Genomic DNA, 23,028 nt, shown 5'->3' with positions numbered 1-23,028 from the left:
CTGATCCATGAATCCACCGGGATTCAGGTTCTGGTGGCGTTAGATTTCACTCGCACCGCTCGAGGAGTGATGAATTATAGATACATTTCCGCACTCGCCAATTTGTTAGATAATATCACTGAAATGTATGATGACACGTTTAGATATACTGGAAGAGAACTTCAAGCTTATAAAACAGAACTGGTACAGCATAGAATGGTTCTTAATTACCTCACAGCAGTGACAGGCGGATATTGTGTTACATTGGCAACACAGTACGGCGTGAAGTGTTGCACGTATATCACAAATAGCACCGAGGATCCGGTAGAGGTCATAGACCAAAAGATGGACGATATTCTCCAATTAAAGTGGGAATTTCGCCGAAAACACAATCTCACTCTTGCTGCTGTAGGTAATGAGCTGACTGGTTGGGTGTCATGGTTGAACCCGCGAAATTGGTTCTCCGGTTTGGGAGACTGGGCTCAAGGAGTCATAATGGATGTTGGGAAGTTTCTCCTATGTATTTTAGGTGTCGTTATATCGATTGGATTGATATTTAGATGCGGGCAGGCTTTAATGAGGTGCAAACAAAGTACCAGAGTGATGAGTTTGAGGAGTGAGGAAACTGTAATTAACCTGGATTTGATTTATGACCCAACGATAGAAACAATGATGTGATGAAAATGCGATTTCTCTATCGTCCTTGTGGATGCTGGGGTTCCTGAAAGGACCATGGGGAATAGCGGCTCCGCAGGAGACAGGGCACAAAAAGTAAAGCTTTCCGATCAGGTGGTGTGCACTGGCTCCTCCCCCTATGACCCTCCTCCAGACTCCAGTTAGATTTTTGTGCCCGGCCGAGAAGGGTGCAATCTAGGTGGCTCTCCTAAAGAGCTGCTTAGAGAAAGTTTAGCTTAGGTTTTTTATTTTACAGTGAGTCCTGCTGGCAACAGGATCACTGCAACGAGGGACTTAGGGGAGAAGGAGTGAACTCACCTGCGTGCAGGATGGATTGGCTTCTTGGCTACTGGACATCAGCTCCAGAGGGACGATCACAGGTACAGCCTGGATGGTCACCGGAGCCGCGCCGCCGGCCCCCTTGCAGATGCTGAAGTAAGAAGAGGTCCAGAATCGGCGGCTGAAGACTCCTGCAGTCTTCTAAAGGTAGCGCACAGCACTGCAGCTGTGCGCCATTTTCCTCTCAGCACACTTCACACGGCAGTCACTGAGGGTGCAGGGCGCTGGGAGGGGGGCGCCCTGGGAGGCAAATGAAAACCTTTTTTGGCGAAAAATACCTCACATATAGCCCCCAGAGGCTATATGGAGATATTTAACCCCTGCCAAGATTCACTAAATAGCGGGAGACGAGCCCGCCGAAAAAGGGGCGGGGCCTATCTCCTCAGCACACAGCGCCATTTTCTCTCACAGAAAGCCTGGAGAGAAGGCTCCCAGGCTCTCCCCTGCACTGCACTACAGAAACAGGGTTAAAACAGAGAGGGGGGGCACTGATTTTGGCGATATTGAGATATATATAAAGATGCTATAAGGGAAAACACTTATATAAGGTTGTCCCTATATAATTATAGCGTTTTGGTGTGTGCTGGCAAACTCTCCCTCTGTCTCCCCAAAGGGCTAGTGTGGGTCCTGTCCTCTGTCAGAGCATTCCCGGTGTGTGTGCTGTGTGTCGGTACGTGTGTGTCGACATGTACGAGGACGATGTTGGTGAGGAGGCGGAGAAATTGCCTGTAATGGTGATGTCACTCTCTAGGGAGTCGACACCGGAATGGATGGCTTATTTAGGGAATTACGTGTGAATGTCAACACGCTGCAAGGTCGGTTGACGACGTGAGACGGCCGACAAACTATTAGTACCGGTCCAGGCGTCTCAGAAACACCGTCAGGGGCGTTAAAAACGCCCATTTACCTCAGTCGGTCGACACAGACACAGACACGGACACTGAATCCAGTGTCGACGGTGAATAAACAAACGTATTTCTCATTAGGGCCACACGTTAAGGGCAATGAAGGAGGTGTTGCATATTTCTGATACTACAAGTACCACAAAAAAGGGTATTATGTGGGAGTGAAAAAACTACCTGTAGTTTTTCCTGAATCAGATAAAATAAAATGAAGTGTGTGATGATGCGTGGGGTTACCCCGATAGCAAATATTGGCGTTATACCCTTTCCCGCCAGAAATTAGGGCGCGTTGGGAAACACCCCTTAGGGTGATAAGGCGCTCACACGCTTATCAAGTGGCGTTACCGTCTCCAGATACGGCCGCCCTCAAGGAGCCAGCTGATAGGAAGCTGGAAAGATATCCTAAAAAGTATATACACACATACGGTGGTTATACTGCGACCAGCGATCGCCATCAGCCTGGAGATGCAGTGCTGGGTTGGCTTGGTCGGATTCCCTGACTGAAAATATTTTATTCATATAGAGCATTTAATAGGATGCATTCTATATATATGTACGTGAGATGCACAGAGGGATATTTGCTCTCTGGCATCAAGATAAGTACGTTGTCCATATCACCCAGAAGATGTCATGGACACGACAGTGGTCAGGTGATACAGATCCCATACGGCACATGGAAGTATTGCCGTATAAAGGGAAGGAGTTAGTGGGGTCGGTCCATCGGACCTGGGGACCACGGCAACAGCTGGGAAATCCAACCTTTTTACCCCAAGTTACATCTCAGCTGAAAAAGACACCGTCTTTTCAGCCTCAATCCTTCCTTTCCCATGAGGGCATGCAGGCAAAAGGCCAGTCATATCTGCCCAGACATAGAGGTAAGGGAAGTAGACTGCAGCAGGCAGCCCCTTCCCAGGAAAAGAAGCCCTCCACCGCGTCTGCCAAGTCCTCAGCATGACGCTGGGGCCATGCAAGCGGACTCAAGGTGGGGGGGTAGTCTCAAGAGTCTCAGCGCGCAGTGGGATCACTCGCAGGTTGACCCCTAGATAGTACAAGTATTATCCCAGGGGTACAGATTGGAGAGTCGAGACATCTTCTCCTCGCAGGTTTCTGAAGTCTGCTTTACCAACGGCTCCCTCCGACAGGGAGGCAGCATTGGAAACAATTCACAAGCTGTATATCCAGCAGGTGATAATCAAAGTACCCCTCCTACAACAAGGAAAAGGGTATTATTTTTCCACACTATATTGTGGTACTGACGCCAGACGGCTTGGTGAGACATAGTCTAAACTGAAATCTTTGAACACTTACATAAAAGGTTCAAATCGAGATGGAGTCACTCAGAGCAGTGATAGCGAACCGGAAAAAAGGGGACTATATGGTGTCCCTGGACATCAAGGATTACCTCCATGTCCAAATTTGCCCTTCTCAACAAGGGTACCTCTGGTTCGTGGTACAGAACTGTCAATATCAGTTTCAGACGATGCCGTTTGAATTATCCACGGCACCCCGGGCCTTTTACCAAGGTAATGGCCGAAAAGATGTTTCTTCAAAGAAAAAAGGCATCTAAATTATCCCTTACTTGGACGATATCCTGAAAAGGGCAAGTTCCAGAGAACAGTTGGAGGTCGGAAGAGCACTATCTAAAGTAGTTCTACGACAGCACGACTGGATTCTAAATATTCCAAGAATCGCAGCTGTTTTCCGACGATACGTCTGCTGTTCCTAGGAATGATTCTGGGCATAGTCCAGAAAAAGGTGTTCCTCCGGGAGGAAAAAGCCAAGGAGTTATTCGACCTAGTCAGAAACCTCCTAAAACCAGGCCAAGTATCAGTGCATCAATGCACAGGAGTCCTGGGAAAAATGGTGGCTTCTTACGAAGCGATTCCATTCGGCAGATCTCAGGGGATTTGCTGGACGAATGGTCCGGATCGCATTTTCAGATGCATCAGCGGATAATCCTGTCTCCAAGGACAAGGGTGTCTCTTCTGTGGGGGCTGCAGAGTGCTCATCTTTTAGAGGGCAGCACACTCAGCATTCAGGACTGTGTTCTGGGGACCACGGATACCAGCCTGAGAGGCTGGGGAGTAGTCACACAGGGAAAAAATTTCCAAGGAAGTGTGGTCAAGTCTGGAGACTTCTCTCCACATGAATATACTGGAGCTAAGGGCAATTTACAATGCTCTGAGCCTAGGAAGACTCCTGCTTCAAAGTCAACCGGTGCTGATCCAGTAGGACATCATCATGGCGGTCGCCCACGTTATCAGACGGGGCGACACAAGAAGCAGGAGGGCAATGACAGCAAGGATTCTTCGCTGGGCGGAAAATCATGTGATAACACTGTCAGCAGTGTTCATTCCGGGAGTGGGCAACTGGGAAGATTTCCTCAGCATAAATGAATTCCACCCGGAAAAGTGGAAACTTAATCTGGAAGTTTCCACATGATTGTAAACCGTTGGGAAAGACCAAAGGTGGTTATGATGGCGTCCCACCTGAAGCGCCAGGTCAAGAGACACTCAGGCAATAGCTGGGACGCTCTGGTAACACCGTCGGTGTACCAGTCGGTGTATGTGTTCCATCCTCTGCTTTTCATACCCAATGTATTGAAAATGATAGGAAGGAGAGGAGTAAGAACTATACTCGTGGCTCCGGTTTGGCCAAGAAGGACTTGGTTCCCGGAACTTCAAGAGATACTAAGAAGGGTCTTGATTCGGCAAGAACCGTGTCTGTTCCGGGACTTACCGCAGCTGCGTTGACGCCAAGGCGGGTGAACGCCGGATCCTAAGGGAAAGAGGCATTCCGGAAGAGGTCATCCCTACCCTGGTCAGAGCCAGGAAGGAGGTGACCGCACAACATTATCACCACTTAGGTGAAAATATGTGCCAGGGTGTGAGTCCAGGAAGGCTCCACGGAAGAATTTCAACTAGGTTAATTTCTACATTTCCTGCAAACAGGAGTGTCTATGGGTCTCAAAATTGGTCCATTAAGGTTCAAATTTCGGCCTGTTGATTTTCTTCCAGAAAGAAATTGGCTTCAGTTCCTGAAGTCCAGAAGTTGTTAAGGGAGTACTGCATATACAGCCCCTTTGATGTCTCCAGTGGCACTGGGCGATCTCAACGTAGTTTTGGGATTCCTAAAAAATCACATTGGTTTAAACAACTCAAATCTGTGGATTTGATATATCTCACATGGAAAATGACCATGCTGTTGGTCCTGGCCTCGGCCAGGCGAGTGTCAGAATTGGCGGCTTTATCTCACAAAGCCATATCTGATTGTCCATTCGGACAGAGCAAAGCTGCGGACTCGTCCCCAGTTTCTCCTTAAGGTGGTGTCAGCGTTTCACCTGATCCAGCTTATTGTGGTACCTGCGGCTACTAGGGACTTGGAGGACTCCAAGTTGCTGGATGTTATCAGGGCCCTGAAAATATAGTTTCCAGGTTGGCTGGAGTCAGGAAATCTGACTTGCTGTTTATCCTGTATGCACCCAACAATGCTGGGTGCTTCTGCTTCTAAGCAGTCGATTGCTCGTGGGATTGGTAGCACAATTCAACTTGCACATTCTGTGGCAGGCCTGCCACAGTCTAAATCTGTTAAGGCCCATTCCACAAGGAAGGTGGGCTCATCCTGGGCGGCTGCCCGAGGGGTCTCGGCTTTACAACTTTGCCGAGCGGTTATTTAGTCAGGGGCAAACACGTTTGTAAAATCCTACAAATTTGATACCCTGGCTAAGGAGGACCTGGAGTTCTCTCATTCGGTGCTGCAGAGTCATCCGCACTCTCCCGCCCGTTTGGGAGCTTTGGTATAATCCCCATGGTCCTTTCAGGAACCCCAGCATCCACAAGGACGATAGAGAAAATAAGAATTTACTTACCGATAATTCTATTTCTCGGAGTCCGTAGTGGATGCTGGGCGCCCATCCCAAGTGCGGATTATCTGCAATACTTGTACATAGTTATTGCTAACTAAATCGGGTTATTGTTGTTGTGAGCCATCTTTTCAGAGGCTCCGCTGTTATCATACTGTTAACTGGGTTCAGATCACAGGTTGTACAGTGTGATTGGTGTGGCTGGTATGAGTCTTACCCGGGATTCAAAATTCCTCCCTTATTGTGTACGCTCGTCCGGGCACAGTACCTAACTGGAGTCTGGAGGAGGGTCATAGGGGGAGGAGCCAGTGCACACCACCTGATCGGAAAGCTTTACTTTTTGTGCCCTGTCTCCTGCGGAGCCGCTATTCCCCATGGTCCTTTCAGGAACCCCAGCATCCACTACGGACTCCGAGAAATAGAATTATCGGTAAGTAAATTCTTATTTTCTACGGTCCGTTTCTTTCACCTGTTTTTCTGGTTTTTCTCCAAGATAACAAGACCCCCTTGGACGAGGAAGTTGATGAGACGCTATACAGACAACGGATAGACCAAAGGAGAAGTTTTGACCACTTGAGATATGGACACTTGATGAACTTTGCCATGGATCCCCAGTTTCCCTAGAATTCTTAAAATTACGCTAGCCCAACATTTTTTGTAAATCTAATGGCATTGACAAAGCTTATTGCTCACGCTTAATGAGCAAAACAGCGCAAAGAAGACGACTTTCAACTGATACCGAACAAAACTTCAACCGACAGATGTACATTAACCTGACATAGAATACCACCGCATTTACCGTAATTATGTCTTTTCTTCATTTCTACAACCCTCAGATAATGACACACATAGTATAGGGAATACAGGCACACATATCAGCAATCACATATTCCCCCATTCATGTATCATCAACTAAAATGTGCTCCCCATTTTGTTCAAAATCCGAAAAGAGCTCGGTAAAGTTTGACAGCCCATCCACAGACCTGTACCACGGGATAAGAAGGAATTCAAATGTATACTTCGCAATACCTCGAAGCTTGATTTACAACACGTACGGCACGATGATACATGACCCCCCCAAACATGGACTCATACACACATGCTTCTGCTATCTCACTAGGTCATACCCTCTTCACACGTACTCCTCTCTCCTCCCTTACCCAACCATGGAAATGAATTAACCCCTAACATATATTTTTCTCCTTTTGAAATGTTTTCAGGAAGTGGCAGTTATTATTGACTGCCAAAGGGTGGACTGTCAGTCAGAAAAATATCTCTATGCACACTACCATATTTGCACCTCACACAGGTCCGTGCTGCGCATGCGTACGCTCTCCCGTACGTGCGCATACTCACAGTCGCGGGCACCCGCAGGCGCATGGTATGCGTATTTACGGTAGAGTATATGCGATCATAGCGTGCGACTCAATCATTACATATTTTCACTAATAATGTATTTTGTAGATCATGGTCCCTTTGATAGATTCTGAAAGTTTGGTTAATATAGAATGTTTATGAACAGAGGAATCCCTCTTTGTTTGATACGAAGGGTCAGACAGGAGTAATACAGTGGTGTTTAGTATCCATCGGAAGAATATTTAATTAGAAATATTCCGGTGTTGGTTTGAAGCAGATCAATCGCTCGTGCAAATAGTTATGGACATAAGAAGTTTATGAACATTTACTTTATTTGCACTTTATTACCCATGCGGCGGGAAACCCAGTTTCCCTCCCACCTGAGCAGTTGGAAATAGTCACAGCCCACCTGTATGAATCAACCTATGACCTTTTGTTATAATGCGAAGCCGAATTCCTGTGTCCAATGAACAATGAGATTGTAGGGACCGTTGAATTGTATTGTGTGTGGGGCATAAATAGCAGGCCGACCATATCCAACTTCACTCTCTTCAACGGTTCTCATTGCTGATAATCGGGAGCTGGATATCGAGGCGCATGCGATCGTTCCCCTTGTGCGTAAGTTTTCTCCGTGATCATATTGTCTTACTGTGAGCCATCTCTCTCTCTCTCCATCTCTCTCTCTCTCTCTCTCTCTCTCTCTCTACTCTTTCTCTCGTATTTTCCTTTAATTGTATTGTATTTCCTGTGTAGTTTATCTGGTTAGTTGGTTTATGTTATATTGTAGTGTATCATTTGTACTGTGATTCCTTTTGCAATTATAATAGTCATAATACACATAATAGGTTTCGGACCCTAAGCCCAGGTATCTGTGTATTCTTTATAGTATTAAGTATTCTCTGAACGTCGGTGACGCTCAAGCAGCTTTGTAGTTAATCAGGTTACACAAGGTTGCACTTACACTTTGTCTCTACATTAAGGTTTGCTGTGTATTTCATTACTAAGTGTACAGATATAAAGGCAAACGTTGTGAGCGTCTGCATCGCTGGTGATCTCCTCGTGGTCCCGAGCGCCGCTACGCTATAGCGAATCATTACGATAAGTCAACAGCCAATAGTCTGCCTGCCTGCGATCACTTGGCCGTGAGTGAACGTGACGCCTGAGCGTCTCGATCACAGCTAAGCGATCGATACGCAACTTGCGTACCCTTACGGTACTTCTCACGTAGATAGCGTAAAGTGTTCTTAGACCTCATAAAGGGTCATATATACGATAAATATTTAGCTTTATCAATGTCCTGGAGCCAACCCGGATATCAGCGCATCTATGCATTCTCCTTCTGGGGAAAATGGTGGCCTCTTACGAGGCGCTTCAATATGGAAAGTTTCATGCAAGACCCTTCCAGCTCGATCTGTTGGACAAATGGTCCGGATCGCATCTTCACATGCACCAGAGGATCTGTCTGTCGCCAAAAGCCAGGATCTCCCTTCTGTGGTGGCTACAGATTTCTCACCTCGTCGAGGATCGAGGTTTGGAATTCAGAACTGCATCCTGTTAACCACAGACGCAAGCCTCAGAGGATGGGGAGCAGACACCCAGGGGGTGCAGTTTCAAGGAAGATGGTCAAGTCAGGATGTCAATCTTCCAATCAACATTCTGGAACTCCGGGCCGTATACAACGCCCTTCTGCAGGCCTCATATCTTCTTCAAGATCGGGGCATTCAGGTCCAGTCGGACAATGTGACGACAGTAACGTACAGAAACCAACAGGGCGGAATGAAAAGCAGAGCAGCAATGTCAGAGGTGTCAAGAATTCTCCTCTGGGCAGAAAAAAACCCTGTGGCTTTGTCGGCGGTCTTCGTTCCGGGAGTAGACAACTGGGAAGAAGACTTCCTCAGCAGACATGACCTGCACCCTGGGGAGTGGGGCCTTCACCCGAGGGAGTGGGGCCTTCACCCAGAAGTGTTCAGGTTCTTGACACGTCGTTGGGGATATCCACAAATAGACATGATGGCCTCTCGTCTCAACAAGAAGCTCAAGCGGTATTGTTCCAGGTCGATAGACCCACAGGCAGTGGCGTAGATTTGACTCCATGGGTCAGATGGTGCATGTGTTTCCTCCACTACCTCTGATCCCAAGAATTCTAAAAAGAATAAAAAGGGAAAAGGTTCAAGCAATACTCATTGCTCCACACTGGCCAAGAAGGGGACCTTCTGGAGATGCTCGTGGACTCTACCTCTTCGAGAGGATCTTCTGCAACGGGGCCGTCTATCAGGACTTACCGAGGCTACGTTTAACGGCATGGAAGTTGAACGGCTGATACTAGCCAGAAGAGGGATCTCTAACAAAGTTATGCCGACTATGATCCAAGCCAGGAAGGGGTTAACGTCTAAACATTACCACCGTATTTGGAAGAAATCCGTCTCTTGGTGTGAGAGCAGACATTTTTCTGCTGTGGAATTTCATCTGGGACGTTTCCTGCTTTTTTCTGCAGGCAGGTGTGGATGTTGACCTACGTCTGTGATCTATAAAAGTCCAGATTTCGGCCTTGTCCATTTTCTTTCAAAAACATTTGGTTTCACTCCCTGAGGTCCAGATGTTCTTGAAAGGTGTTCTGCACATCTAACCTATCTTTGTGCCTCCCACGGCACCTTTGGATCTCAATTTGGTACTGCAGTTCCTCCAATCAGACTGGTTTGAACCGTTACAGGAGGTGGACGTAAAATATCTTACGTGGAAGACATTCACACTGTTGGCCTTGGCTTCAGCAAGACGTGTGTCGGAGCTGGGGGCTTTGTCTCACAAGAGCCCCTATTAATTTTCCATAAGGACAGAGCTGAACTCAGAACTCGTCTGCAATTTCTTCCTAAAGTGGTGTCTGCGTTTCACATCAACCAACCTATTGTGGGCCCGGTTATCACCGACACCTCTGCTACTTCAAAGTCTTTGGATGTTGTGAGGGCTTTGAAGGTATACTTAAGAGCACAGCTCGTCACAGGAAATCTTGTACGTTCGTTCGTTCTATATGATCCCAATAAAATTGGGTGTGCTGCTTCAAAGCAGACAATTGCACACTGGATCAGGCTCACTATCCAGCATGCTTATTCCACGGCAAGTTTGCAGGTACCAAAATCTGTACAGACCCACTCTACTAGGTTGGTGGGTTCTTCCTGGGCGGCTGCCCTGGGTGTCTCTGCTTTACAGCTCTGCCGAGCGGCTACTTGGTCTGGTTCGAACACGTTTGCTAAGTTCTACAAGTTCGATACTTTGGCCTTTGAGGACCCTCAGTTTGGTCTATCAGTTCTGCTGGAACCTCAGCACTCTCCCAACCGGTTTGGGAGCTTTGGTACATCCCCATGGTACTAAATGGAACCCCAGTATCCTCTAGGACGCAAGATAAAATAGGATTTTAATTAACTACCAGTAAATCCTTATCTCGTCCGTAGAGGATACTGGGCGCCCGCCCGGTGCTTCGATCTTCCTCCAATGTTATTTGGTTAAGTATTGTTGGTTCAGCTGTTGCTGTTCCTGTTTAAAGTTGGGTTAGCCTACTGTACATTTCCTCTGGTTTGTGTGTGCTGGTTCGGAATCTCACCACTATTCTTTATATCCTGCTCTCAAAGTATGTCTGTCTCCTCGGGCACAGTTTCCTAGACTGAGTCTGGTAGGAGGGGCATAGAGGGAGGAGACAGCCAACACTATCAAATTCTTAAAGTGGCCATGGCTCCTAGTGGACCCGTCTATACCCCATGGTGCTAAATGGAACCCCAGTATCCACTACGGACTACGAGAAAAGGATTTATCGGTAGGTAATTTAAAATCCTATATTTTTCAAGTAATGGGGAATCAGATGTTATGCTAGGCATATCAGATTAATTGAGACAAATCATAGCTTTACTAATAATTCCTAATTTTATTATCGCCATCTGTTTTAATTTAGGAATTAGTGACTCATTTTATTTTTGTCAACTCCGCCTGTGTAGTTTACTACTATAAACTTATCATTGGTCTCTGACTTAAATGCTGATTGATGACCAAGACCATCTCTTGCTGTGGTCAACTTGTTTTAAATAGTAAATTCTTAAATTTTAAGATCTTCTTTTCATTCACATATCTGACTAGGTTTGCAGAAGATTACAGAGTTGCCTTGCAGCAGGCATATATGTGGACAAACCGACAAGATGATGTAGATGAAAATGGATTCTTTGCAAGACCTAAAAATCGTAGAAGTGTTCGTCAGAAGACCCTGGTTTACACTCTAAATTTCTGGTGTCTGAACCCAGCTGTGGTAGGTTGCTTACCATTTATTGGCATTTAATTTGTATTAAGTTGTTTTACACTTATAATTGCTTTGTTTCTGGTGATTCTTAACAATGCAAAACTTGACTGCTCTTCACACTTCTTATCTTGATATTCAGCGAAGAAAACTAATATTTTGTGGAAATGCAGATGGTTAACATTTGCGCTAAATAAATCGGAGTAAATGCGGTATGCTTAGTCATGAAGCGCATATGAGAGGTACTGAATTGTTGCATTTGTCCACAATAAATGGGCCCCGTCTGTACGGGCAGCACTGTATGATGGCGGCTAAAACAGGATTTATGGTCTTACCTTGTTAAATCCCTTTTCTTGGTGTCCATAGGCGGCACAGAATTCATTACAATGGGTATAGGTTGGATGTGGAGGCGTCCAGGCATTTGTGGGTTACATTTCATTACCCAGCAACCCTCTGGCCTCCCGTCCCCTAGATCCTGCCTCCCTGCCAGGTCCCACCAATTTTGGTTAGTAAGCCCATGGCAGGATCAAGGAACAGGAAGGAAGACCAACACTCTTACCGAGTCACAAACACTCAAGTTAAGGACACACTAAGAACCTAGGAACATTATCCCTTCTGGTCAGGTATGTCCGGCAGGGCGTCCTGTGCCCCCTATGTACCTAAAGAAAAGGCTTTAACAAGGTAAGACCATAAATCCTGTTCTCTTTTTTTCGTCCACTAGGGGGCACAGGATTAATTACAATGAGATGTCCCAAAGCTGTCCTCTCAAGGGTGGGGACGCTCCTAGACTGCGCTAAAAACTTTACGCCCAAAGGCTGCATCATCCAACGCAAAGGTGTCAAATGCATAAAATCGCAGAAAAGTATGGGCTGAAGACCACGTGGCTGCTCTGCAGAGCTACTCTGCCGAAGCCCCCCTGCTGAGCTGCTAAGGATGCTACTACTGAGTGAGTAGAATGGGCCCTGACACACTCCGGGGTAGGGAATTCAGCAGCCGTATAAGTCAAATAGTCAACCGAAGCCAACGGGCAATTGTTTGTTTTGAGACTGGCCAGCCCTGTCTGCGAAAGCCATACAGGACAAATAGGGAATATGACTTGCGAACTTCTCTAGTTCTGTCCACATAAATGCGGAGAGCCCGCACCACATCTAATGATGCTTCCATTTGGAAGCAATCAGTTAAAGCTGGGACCACAATCTCCTGGTTCACAACCTTAGGAAGATAATGTTGCCGAGTCCGAAGTCCTGGTGAAACACTAGGAACAGAGAGTGGCACGACAACACTGAGGTCTGATATCCTGCTAGCCGAAGCAATAGCCACCAGGAAACATGTCTTCCAGGAGAGCCAACATAAATCCACTGTTTCCAAAAGCTCAAAAGGATGCTTCTTCAATGCACCTAGGACTACAGATAAGCTACCTGAGGTACAAAGGGAGGCTGCACATGTATTGTAGCACTCCCTGAAGAAAGGTACGAACATCTGGCATCTGGGCTGTCTCTATAAAAGTACAGACAGTGCCGAGACCTGTAACTTTAGGGATGACAATCTGAGTCCTAGGTCCAGACCTGACTGCAGAAAAGCCAACAAACGTGACAGACAAAAAGGATGCTGGGCTGAATCCTCTCGCTGAACACCACTGAAAACAACTTCTCCATACTCTGTGATAAACCCTTGCTGAGGAAGGTTTTCTGGCCCTGAGCATGGTATCCATCACCTTTTTTGAAAACCCTTTCTTCCTTAAGACGGATGTTTCAATAGCCACCCCGTCAAGGCCAGGAGGTCCGGATTCGGATAAAGACAAGGACCCTGTATTAGAAGATCCAGACGTCGTGGTAATGGTAACGGCATGTCCACCGACAATGCCTGTAGATCTGCGTACTACGCTCGCCGTGGCCAATCTGGAGCCACTTTAATTAACATGCCTTCTTCTTCTTGAACTGGCGGAGAACCCTTAGCAACAACCAGATTGGAGGAAACACGTAATCCAGCTGAAATCCCCATGGAGACGTTAGAGTTTCTACCAGACCTGCCTCTGGGTCTCGCGTCCTTGTGCCATATACTAGCACCTGATGGGCGGAACAAGCCGAGGGAGGAACAATTTTCCTAAGACTGGCAGTTAACCCTTTGTTTCAAGCCAGCTCAGGGACGGGGGAGGGGCCGCAGACCACTATTCCCCCCCTTCCCCCGGGTGCATATCGCAGGGTTCTCACCTGCAAACCGTCCTGTGTATCATCTACAGTTCCAGTTTCCTCTATTCCGCACAGGAGTATCCAAAAAGTCTACGATTGGGGTCCTGTGACAAATAGGCCCAATTCCAAGTTCAGAAATCAAGAGACTGGTTATGTAAACCCATAACTAAAGAAGTTTTTGTTTCTACAGTCCCAGATGGGGCATCTGATGTTGTGACCCCAGAAGGGGTATCTGATATTCAGATTCCAGAAGCGGCATCCTGGCACGCAACTCAAAGAAGTATGTCTGATCTATTAACCCCAGGAGGGGTCTTTGTAGTTTCAGCCTCAAGAGAGGTATCCAGGGCCAGGATCCCAGGAGGAATTCATAAAGCCACAGATACAAACATGAACTTTTGTTCATCTTCTGAGAATGCTACCAGCTCTACTCAGCTCCAAGATGGGTCATCTGAACATCCGGATTCTGTTTACACAGAGTCAAGTATCAGCGGACCTATCCCGGTTCCAGCGTCGCTCCAAAGACTCCACTGGTTCCAGCCAGCCCGAATAGCTCTGTTTCCAATGCTGAGCTACCTTCTTCAATTCCAGCTGATTCCTGCATCTTCAGATCTAATCCGGTCCTATCCGTCAATGCAAAGACTCCTCCGGTTCCAGACGGTTCAAGCTTTTCCGGACCCTGTCCGGGTCCCATCTGTCTGACCGGATCAGCCTGCTTTGGTTCCAGCTGTTCGAGCATCTTTGGATCTAAGCTGGTCCTATCCATCAATCCGAAGACTCCTCCAGTCCCAGCCGGTTCAAGCTTTTCCGTACCCAATCCGGTCCCATCCATCTGTCTGGGTCAGCCTCCTTCGGTTCCATCCGATTCAAGCACCTTCGGATCTAATGCAGTCCTATCCGTCAATCCGAAGACTCCTCCGGTTACCGCCGTTTCAAGCTTTTCTGGACCCAACCTGGTCCCATCCGTCTGTCTGCATCAGGATCCTTTGGTTCTAGCTGATTCAAGTATCCCTGTACAAATCCTGGTTCCATCCGTCTGTCTAAAGCCTCCTTCGGTCCACAGTTCTTGCAGATATTGCAGTTGCCTCAACCCAGATGGAGGCTCTAAGCATCTCACCCCAAGATGAAGCTTCTAGTGTTCAGTCAACTTCAGCTGTGAACTCCTTTCAGTCAGTTCTGGAGATGACATCCTCTCTCCACACTAGAGCATCTCAAGTTGATCCTACTCCTACTTCTGAATGCTTGTTCCAGTCTTCTACTCTCAAGTGTCCTACATTGTCTTCTGAGACTTCAATTGACATTCAGCCTTCCAAGTGTTCACTTGATACTCCAGATCCCATTTACTTTGATGGTGATTATGCTCAGTTCTGTGCATTAGCGAGTCAATACCTCATGTTTACATAGTTGGGATCTTCAATGAATATTACTCCAGTCAATGCAATCGGAATTTTTCTCCTATTCTTTAGAGGTAGAGCACTGGATTGGGCAAATCCTCTCAAATCTAAAGATCCGCTACTGAATGATCTTGCCGCTTTTCTCGAAGCAGTACAACAGGAGTTTGCTCCAAAGTTAGGCCATTTGAAGCCATATGGGCTTTCTGCCTAATTTATCAACAGTCTGCCTACTGCTAAATCCTCCCCAGCATTGCTTTCTGTGTAAGATCAGACTACATTAGACCAAGCTTTCAAAGATTTACAAGCTGCAGAGAAAGGAAACATCGCAAAGTCAAAACAAGGATCTCAGACTTTGGATTTGAAAGTTGCATATAACGCCGTGCCTCCATTTTACAGCAACACTTTTAAAAGTATTGACTCCCCGGGTTCAGCATCTGCTCAGTCTTCTGAGCAGTCTTCCAGTTCCCAGTTTTTCGATCCAACGCTTTCCAAGCATAATCAGGCTTTGTTGAATCAATGCAGTAGAGATTTCAAGAATTACAGGAATTTGAGAACTTCAAAACCAGTTCAAAGTCTACCATCTGTTGACGTAAGAGTTGGCTATGCTTCCGTTAACTCCATTCCTGGTGTCTCACATAGTTTTAAATTCATTGGACCGCAGGTTGACAAAGATATTGTTGTTCCTAAACAAGACTTCCATAACCACACTAAACCTGGACTCTGACTCTGAAAGTGAGTTTGTTGATGACGATTCAAGTTACATTATGGGAAGTTCTATCCTTCCTATGTCTTCTCCCAGGAAGAAATTTCAGGACTGCCAATAAGATCTTTGGGTTCTCAGAAGAATGTTCTTCACAGATGTCATTGAGTTATCATAAAACTACAGTTTCATGTATCAAGTGTCCTCCAACCTCAGTTCCTAGGGAAGCTTCTTGTGTAATTGATCCATTTGACTTCCTATGTGAACTAAATTCTGTCTCAAATGACGGTGAATGGTCTACTTGTTCTGATGACAAGTCTTTCTTCTGAAGATGAAAGGTTTCAAGACTTTTGAGGACCTCTGCCTTTGTGTATTACCAAGTTCTTCTGGATTTCGCTAATTCAAGTCATTTTGTATGTAGGTTCTTCTACAAGGATCTAAAGTTCCAACGTGGGTATTCAGTGTCCACCTATAAAAGCGGGGGTACTGTCAGGAATCTGCATTTGCATCATGTCACTTACCGGTGCTCTGATGTGCTGATCTTCGGAGGTCACATCCTCAACCTGGCCGCATGTTCCATGATTGCCTGCAATGTTCAGAGGCTCTCTCCAGTGTGTACCCGGCTTGCCATACATCGTGTTCCCAATGTATTCCCACCATCTCCAGAGTATGGTCGCCGCCATGACACCTGCAGTCAGCTGACTTGGTGCTATCCACTCCTAAACACTGGAGCGCTCACATGACTTGATTCTCCAATCCCTGCTGAGCAGGAGGTATATAGCCAGAGTTCCTGCTCAGTATCATTGCCTTGAACAACGCATCACATCCTGTGAACAAGCTTCTCCATTCTCCAGTCTCCTGAGACTGTCCTGTGTCCGGTTTGTGTCAACTGGCAGGTTTATCAAAGCTGCCAGCTGAACGCAGCGAAACACGTCTGGTGCTTACCTACCCCAGTCAGGAACATAGGAGCGGAGGACCGGACTATCCCCTGATCATCACCCACCACTGATCCAACTTTGGAGGACATTACATCTAAACATTTCCCTCAAGGAGGACTGTCCCTACCGTAATGCATGAGGAGCTTGTTTCAAATACAATGGAGCACAACATCCTCTAACGGTGACCTACACACCTCTGTTTGGACTCCCATTCATTTAAGTGATTTGGGCATTTGGACAAGCATTTTGCTACAGGGGAACACTATTGGAACAGACTCCACCAACAACTTACAGCTAGTTCCTGACTTACTGGGTAACAATACTCAAATATAAGTGTATGAATTCATACTTTTAAAATTCAGTGACATGCATGCAATTTTATGGTTTATGATTTTTTTTTAATATTTAAACTCATTATTTTCTATTTTATTAATAAATTGTACAACTTTAGTATCTAAACATCGTTCTGATACATTGTTATTTTTGAGAACATCAAAGCGCAGCCTTGCTCCTTTCTTTGACTTCCCATATCTTCAGAGGCAGCTGCTAAGCAAAGCATCTCGTGTTACAAGCGCCCGAGTGTACCTTGGTATACCCCTTTTTCTTTTGCTTGGATGAAATGCTTTTTTCTATGTTCCATTGATACAGACTACGAGTTTGGGAGGCTTCCTTCCTCCTAGTACCATCTATGGAAAGGTTTTTTTTTTTATTGTTTTTTTTTGGTATAACTATTTTATTAATTTTCGAAGAGTATGAAAGCACAGACAATTGCATCCAGAGACAATTTCGCAATATAAGAAGGTACAAAAACTTGAAAATAATGTACAAATGACTCATATACTGAAAGCAGGGGAGAGGTACCACCCCCCAAGTCAAAACAGGTACCAAAGAAAAAACATGACAATCAGACACAATAAATCATTATACAGGATGCAGAATACAGCATCATATAAAACAAAAAATAACAATATAATACCAATAAGATTAGCATACATATATCAAGGGGATACAAAAAATAAAGGGAAAAACTCGTATAAGCGCTCAATGAAAGGTAAATGAAATATATGTATCCTCATTGGAATGAGCCTTTAAGATGATGGGTAAAGAAACCCAGATAGGATTCACATTACTATTGGAATTGTGAGTGTGGTACGCACTATATAGATAAAAGAAACCTTTTAGTGTATATACTCTCCTCGCTCATAAGTGAGCAGGGTACGCATCCCCTTCCATTTTGCTACGGTGGTGGTCACATAAGGTCCTAAGGAAATAAGATACCTTTATACACCTATTCGTGGGGCTCCATTGTGAGTTGGGGTACGCTCTTTTGACATCTACTGCTTCCCTATCAGGGCCCAGTGGGCTGCACAAAAGTCATCCTATCATAAGACATTTCGATACATTGTTTTGTTTTATTTTGTCTTTCCATATCCATTGAAATTGAGAGTGCATCGTCCCAAGATAATCGTGAATGGGAGACGAATATAATGAATGAGGATACATGTTACACAACACATAAGGAATGTATATTTCATTTATTTTTCATTGAGCGCTTACACGAGTTTTTCCCTTTATTTTTTGCTTTGTTGGTTTGTGGATGTGGTGACATCCATTTTGGAAAAAGTGTACGTGTTAAAGCAGCTAAATTGCGCACATCTCTGAAATTCCATATTTCCTTAAAATTATATATCAAAGGGGAAACACAACATGGAGGTGGAAAGGGGGGGGGAGACAAGTCAATTCACTCACTTAACACAAAGGTAGAAGCAGGAACTCTACGAGCTCACCTACACCATATGGACAGAATAAAAAGAAAGTTATGGCCTCAGTATATTAAAACATTCAAAGAGAATCAAGACGTTTGTATAAGACCCAGGAGGTGTTTTCTAAAAGCTTCTCAATATGTGCCTGCGTTTTGGGGTCCAGACTAGTAATGTAGAGTTCCCATTTCATGTAAAAACAAGCTACACCCTGTTCTATGTCCGGTAGAGTGGCTTGGCGCTCGAAATAAAGACCGTAAAAGTTAGTTTTTTAGTTTACCCAATGAAGGGGACGATCTTTTCGTCCAGTGATTCAATATTACTTTTTTGCCACAGTAAGAATGACCATGAGAACAGGGATAACTCATCTTTTGTCTGGGCCCAGAAACCAACACGAGAAGCATGAGCAGAGGCAAGTTATTGGATCTTTTGTTAGCCTTAAAGTGAAAATCTGGTTAACATAATCTATAACTTTTTCCCTGAATTTGGCAATTTTCCCACATGTCCAAAACAATGAAAGAAAGAGGCGTGTAATATATGACATTTTAAGCATTCACTAGTCCTGGAACATATGCACTCTTTGGGCCAGAGCAATATATGCTCTGTGTTGAACTTTAAAATATACTTCTTGTAGTTGAGCTGAATGCAGGTACTTAAATGTTAATTGGCATGGTTTCATAATCGTGGCCTTATCCGGGAAACCCGGGATATCTTCCTCCCATTTGAAGAAAATAGGATTTTAATACCTACCGGTAAATCCTTTTCTCTTAGTCCGTAGAGGATGCTGGGGATGCTTCAAGAACCATGGGGTATAGACTGGATCCGCAGGAGACATGGGCACTTTAAGATTTTAAAAGGGGTGTGAACTGGCTCCTCCCTCTATGCCCCTTCTCCAGACTCCAGTTATAGGAACTGTGCCCAGGGAGACGGACATTTTGAGGAAAAGGATTTATTTAATTTTTAAACTAAGGTGAGATACATACCAGCTCACACCTCAAACACGCCATACAACATGGCATTCAACAACAACGCATGCAACGGCATGACTAACATCAGCCACAGACTGACTGAACTCAACACAACATGTGTGTAACCATAACCAATAACTGCAGACACAGCCCGCACTGGGACGGGCGCCCAGCATCCTCTACGGACTAAGAGAAAAGGATTTACCGGTAGGTATTAAAATCCTATTTTCTCATACGTCCTAGAGGATGCTGGGGATGCTACAAGAACCATGGGGTTTATACCAAAGCTCTAGAACGGGCGGGAGAGTGCGGATGACTCTGCAGCACCGATTGACCAAACAAGAGGTACTCCTCAGCTAGGGTATCAAACTTGTAAAACTTCGCAAAGGTGTTTGATCCCGACCAAGTAGCAGCACGGCAAAGCTGTAATGCCGAGACCCCTCGGGCAGCTGCCCAGGACGAGCCCACCTTTCTGGTAGAATGGGCCTTCACTGATTTCGATAACTGCAATCCCGCCGTAGAATGAGCCTGCTGAATCGTATTAAAGATCCAGCGTGCAATAGTCTGTTTGGAAGCAGGAGCCCCATTCCTTTTGGGAGCCCACAGGACTAACAGAGCCTCTGTTTCTTTATCATCCACTAGGGGTCACTGGAGTACTCTTGGGATATGGACGGGCGTAGCCGAACAAAGGCACTGAATATTCAAATTTAGGACCCTCCCCCCCCTCCATATCCCCAAGTACCTCAGTGTACTTTGCCAGTGTTTTTTCGGTGCTCACAGATGAACATCGGCTTGTGGCAATGGCCACTTTTCAGAAGATTTTTATTTTTATTTTTAATTTTTACACTTCCCGTCCCAGTTTCTGGAAAAACTTGGGTCCGGGATGGTGCCGCTGCAAGGCAGCGTATGGCGTGTCGGTCCTCACAAAGAGCACCCTCACAGCCACAGGCGCTATAGGGCAGCGCATGGCGTGTCGGTCCTCACAAAGAGCACCCTCACAGCCACAGGCAGCCACTGTCTCCTGCAAGCTGAACGGAGCTTACAGAAAGAAGATCCGTTACAGCCAGGATGTGACAAAGAGCTGGAAGAAGGACTGAAACGGAGCTTACAGAGAGCTCGTCACAGCCAGGATGGAGCAAGGTATGGGTGTCAGGGCGGTCAGCTCACGCTGCCGCCCTGCTGTGTGAGTGTTATACTGTACAGGGAGCTGGCCGCCGCTGAGCACGCCGCTGACGGGTCCCGCTGAAGTAGTAAGGACCACTTCTTATATATGAAGTTCCACCTCACTCGTACATGACTCTCCCTGCGCTGAACTAAGCAGAGCGGCCGCACGTCACTCAGACGCCGGCCGCTCTTACTGCTCTGATGGCCCGGCACCGCTACATAAGCAGAGCGGCCGCACGTCACTCAGACGCCGGCCGCTCTCACTGCCCTGATGCGGCACCGCTACACGCCGCCTACACTCTCCGGGCGCTGAACTAAGCAGAGCGGCCGCACGTCACTCAGACGCCGGCCGCTCTCACTGCTCGGATGGCCCGGCACCGCTACACGCCGCCGAGACTCTCCTGGGTACTAAAGAGTGGCCGCACGTCACTCAAGGACGCCGGCCACTCTCCCAGTGAAACACCGCAGACACAGGGAGACTGTGTACTGCTGTAGGAAGGAGCTTCCGGTCAGCTCCCCGGCGCTACATTCAGGCTCTCCTGCTCTCCCTGCACCCGATCCCCGTACGCTGCAGGTAACATGGGGATGCAGGGGGGGGAGGGGGAATAATACCCATAGCAGCAGCAAAGGCTGCATGGGTTCAAAATAAACAAGCAGCGCAGCACTTTAAACAATGTACATGTGTACTGTGATATATGTTTCAGCACGTTTTATATATATAATATATAATGAAGCTTTTGCTGGCAGAACTGTCTATAATATCAGTATGAACTGTGATTATATGTGTAAACACTTTGTATATATATATAATATATATATGAGGCTTTGGCTGGCCATGGGTTAGCAGTGGCATAACCTATTGCACGTTTAACCATGTTTTCTGTTATTTTTGGTTAAGGTTGCAAGATAAATACACTGCAGGCAGTGCTCATATTAATTGACTAAATGCATATATTTTACTGTATCCTACACCTGGGTTATCACTGTATAATAGGCTATTAAGCATAGTAACTGTATAATAGGCTATTAAGCCTATATTAAAACTGCAGCAAGTAACCTGTACTGTGATTTTCTGTGAAAGCATGGCATGACGGCCATTTTAATCATTGCTGGTTTTCCAGTTATAATTCCAGACCATACACCTCTACTCCACAAGGAGGCGCAGGGGTGTTAGTGGGAATTTTTTACTTCAGGATAATCTAGAACATTCCTGCCCTACATCTTTAAGCCACCAGTAGGCGCAGGGGTGTTGGTAGGAATTTGGTTCGGGTTTCATGCCTATGTGAACTGCTTTTCACATAAAGAACACTTTAGTTTCCTAATAAATATGCTGTTCAGCAATAACATATATATATAGATATATATGCCATATAATAATGTTATTAAGTCGTGCAAGTGTCTGTCTGTTGCCTATTATGATGTCTGTCTACATAGCAAATAAGGCTCTAGTGCAGACTAAAAATGTTAACATTGGCAATTCAAATTAAAACAGCGGTAATCGGAGTCTCAGAATAACTCCGCCAGCGCTAACAAAAGACAATCTTTCCAAAGTGACAATTTTCCTTTGGGTACCAGAGTGTTTATTTCACTAGTCTTATAATTTAATGCACGATTCTATGTCAAATCTCACACCGATAACTACAAGTGAGAAGGGTACATTAGTCCAGCATTCAGATAGTGCGGGGTTTTGGACAACCATACATAATCGTTTCCAAAGGACGCGATCCGCCATTGGTATATGCGTTTCTGTCAAACATTATAAAAACCACAGATACATTTGGGTCACTAGAATCTATGTATGAAACCATGCCGATCACGGTTCAAAAAAGCTGCAGAGTATATCTGTAAAGCTTCTGCTAACGCCGGTTATTTTCATTGTCGCTAGTTAAGCGCGACAAGGCCAGAGCTTGTTTGCGCCTGAATTTGATATATGTGTAACGGCATTTTATCCCTATAGGATATTCTGCCATTAGCGCATACAGTATACTTGTAACGGTGTTTTATTCCTTTATAAGAAACAGTCACGCCTTGTAACGACAGGACGTTACAGTCAGCAAGCCAGTGGTTTGATGACCTCTTTTACAATTGTGGAAGTGCGTCTTTTCATGTTACATTTGCGAGGTTTCATGACTTCAACTCATATATGTCTCAGCTATTTACAGCTTAGAGTACAAAACTGCTTCTGGCGAACGGTTTGGCAGGTTGTCATTTAGTCTTTGCTGGTTTATAAACCAGGCAATAGTACGCCAACAGAGTCAAAGTTACTTATTCCCCTCTGTTTGAGCAAAATCAAACAGCTCCGTTGCAATATCAATCAGCAAGTCATTTACTACAGTTAGAAAATGGATTTTCTGCAGTTAGTTTTTGCTTATTGCAGCCACAAAATTGTATAATTGCATTTGATCTTCACAATGCGTATTTACCCAGTCCGGTTTCTTCATCATAGGTTCTAGCGTTTGAAAATCGCCACAACCATTAACCATTTCATTTATACCGTTGCTTATCGCTTCCGGTATTTACCAAAGTGAT

At 45.6% G+C, this 23,028-nt stretch overlaps 1 protein-coding gene across 5 annotated transcripts in view; it reads left to right on the top strand.

The window, feature by feature from the left end:
- Positions 1-23,028, top strand: part of BRIP1 (BRCA1 interacting helicase 1) — a 660,079-nt gene that overhangs the window by 336,195 nt on the left and 300,856 nt on the right. For all 5 annotated transcript variants that reach the window (XM_063954025.1, XM_063954024.1, XM_063954027.1 and 2 more), the window contains one exon: positions 11,236-11,401. In XM_063954025.1, the coding sequence (XP_063810095.1) occupies positions 11,236-11,401 (166 nt within the window). The remainder of the gene's footprint in view (positions 1-11,235; positions 11,402-23,028) is intronic.

Source organism: Pseudophryne corroboree, chromosome 2 (genome assembly GCF_028390025.1).
Source record: "Pseudophryne corroboree isolate aPseCor3 chromosome 2, aPseCor3.hap2, whole genome shotgun sequence".
NCBI lineage: Eukaryota > Metazoa > Chordata > Amphibia > Anura > Myobatrachidae > Pseudophryne > Pseudophryne corroboree.
The sequence above is the reverse complement of the archived record's forward strand: the minus strand, read 5'-3'. Positions and strand labels throughout refer to the sequence as shown.